This window comes from Merops nubicus, unplaced genomic scaffold (assembly GCF_000691845.1).
Source record: "Merops nubicus isolate BGI_N331 unplaced genomic scaffold, ASM69184v1 scaffold25617, whole genome shotgun sequence".
Taxonomy (NCBI): Eukaryota; Metazoa; Chordata; class Aves; order Coraciiformes; family Meropidae; genus Merops; species Merops nubicus.
The window spans coordinates 1-1,644 of record NW_008618708.1 but is presented as its reverse complement, the minus strand read 5'-3'; the positions used below and the strand labels follow the sequence as shown (position 1 = coordinate 1,644).

The 1,644-nt window shown below is 63.9% G+C and overlaps 1 protein-coding gene across 1 annotated transcript; it reads right to left on the bottom strand.

Annotated features, from left to right (window-relative positions):
• Positions 1-6: 6 nt before the first annotated feature.
• On the bottom strand, positions 7-1,574 carry LOC103776061 (cadherin-1-like; the record flags this gene model as incomplete). The annotated part of the gene is made up of 4 exons (XM_008943549.1): positions 7-61; positions 831-961; positions 1,037-1,258; positions 1,397-1,574. Coding segments are annotated over 4 exons (586 nt in total), but the record flags the coding sequence as incomplete, so codon positions are not given.
• Between the last annotated feature and the right edge of the window lie 70 nt (positions 1,575-1,644).

Here is a 1,644-nt window from a genome sequence, read left to right as displayed (position 1 = left end):
CGTTGCGGATCACCTCCGGGCGGGCGTCCAGGCCCCGGTGCAGCTGGCTCAGGTCATAGTCCTGGGGGGGGAGCATGAGGAGGAGACACTTGAGGGATGGCCACAGGCACCATCATACTGGGACCCGGGACAGGAAGGACCATGGACTGTAAAACAGGGTGTGCAGGGAGCGGGGTGACCATGGGAAGGGTGCAGCAGGGACCCCGTAGAACCAAAGCATCGTTTGGCTTGGAAGAGATCTTTCAGATCATTGAGTGCAGCTGTTCCCCCAGCACTGCCAGGTCCCCACTGACCCGTGTCCCTCAGCACCACATCTCCACGGCTTGGAAACCCCTCCAGGGGTGGGGAGTTAAGCCCCTTTCCTCTTGTCCTGTCCCTTGTTCCTTGGGAGCAGAGCCTGACCCCCACCTGGCTCCAGGCTCCTGTCAGGAGCTGTGCAGAGCCAGAAGGTCTCCCCTGAGCCTCCTTTGCTCCAGGCTCAGCACCCCTAGCTCCCTCAACTGCTCCTTCCCACACTTGGGCTCTAGACCCTTCTCCAGCTTTGCTGCCTTTTGGCCACACTCCAGCCCCTCAAGGTCCTTCTTGGAGTGAGGGGCCCAAACCTGACCCCAGGACTGGAGGGCTAGCCTTCCCAGTGCAGGAGGACAATCCCTGCCCTGGTCCTTCTAGCCACACCAGTACTGACACAAGCCAGGATGCTAGTGGCCTTCTTGGCCACCTGGACAGACGGTGGCTTCTCTCAAACCAGCTATTGACAAAAGCTCCAGGTCCTTTTCCTCTGACCCCTTTCCAGCCACTCTTGGGCAAGTCCAACCCAGCAGTTGTCCCACCTGGTCCTCCTCACCACCACCCTCCTCATCGTAGTGGTAGACATTGTCCCGCATGTCGTCCTCGGGCGGCAGCAGTGGCTCCTTCACCACCTTCCTCCTCCTCACGAAGAGCAGCAGCAGGAGCAGCAGGACTGTGACCAGAGGGCACGGGAGTCAGTGCGGCAGAGCCGGGGCGACCCCATCCCCATTCCAGCCTGGGTACTCACTGAGCAGCGCCAGGATGCCCCCCAGGATGCCCAGGATGGCGGGGACGCCGAGGCTGTCGGCAATAAAGGCTCGTCGCTCGCAGTTCTGGGCGGGCCCCTCGCAGTTGCAGACCTGGGCTCTGACCTGCGTCGTCTGCCCCTTGCCCTGCGCGTCCGTCAGCTTCAGGAACAGGTTGTACTCCCCCGGCTCCAGCTCCTCCCCCAGCCGCAGCACCAGCGTGTCTGGGGGCACAGGGGGGACGGGCTCACGGATGGGTCCCACAGCACAGAGCCCGTGGGGGGTGTGGGGAGCCAAGGGGCCTGGATCTGGCTTTTGCTCGGCGTCTTAGCCGCCCCGCGCCAAGGGCGGGTGGCACCGACCTGGTTCCTTCACCCTGACGGTCCAGTTGCTCTTGGAGCCGAACTCCAGCGTGGCCGAGAAGGGGTGGGTGTTGGGGGGCAGGTCCTTGTCCACGATGCTCAGCATCTGCTCCTCGGGCTGCCGGCTGCAGATGTCGAAGCTGCGCGGCTCCACCGTCGGCCCGTTGTCGTTCACGTCCTGGAGCACCAGGAGCAGCGTCCCGGTGCCGGTGGCGTCCGGAGACCCTGTGGGATGGGGGGTCAGCGAT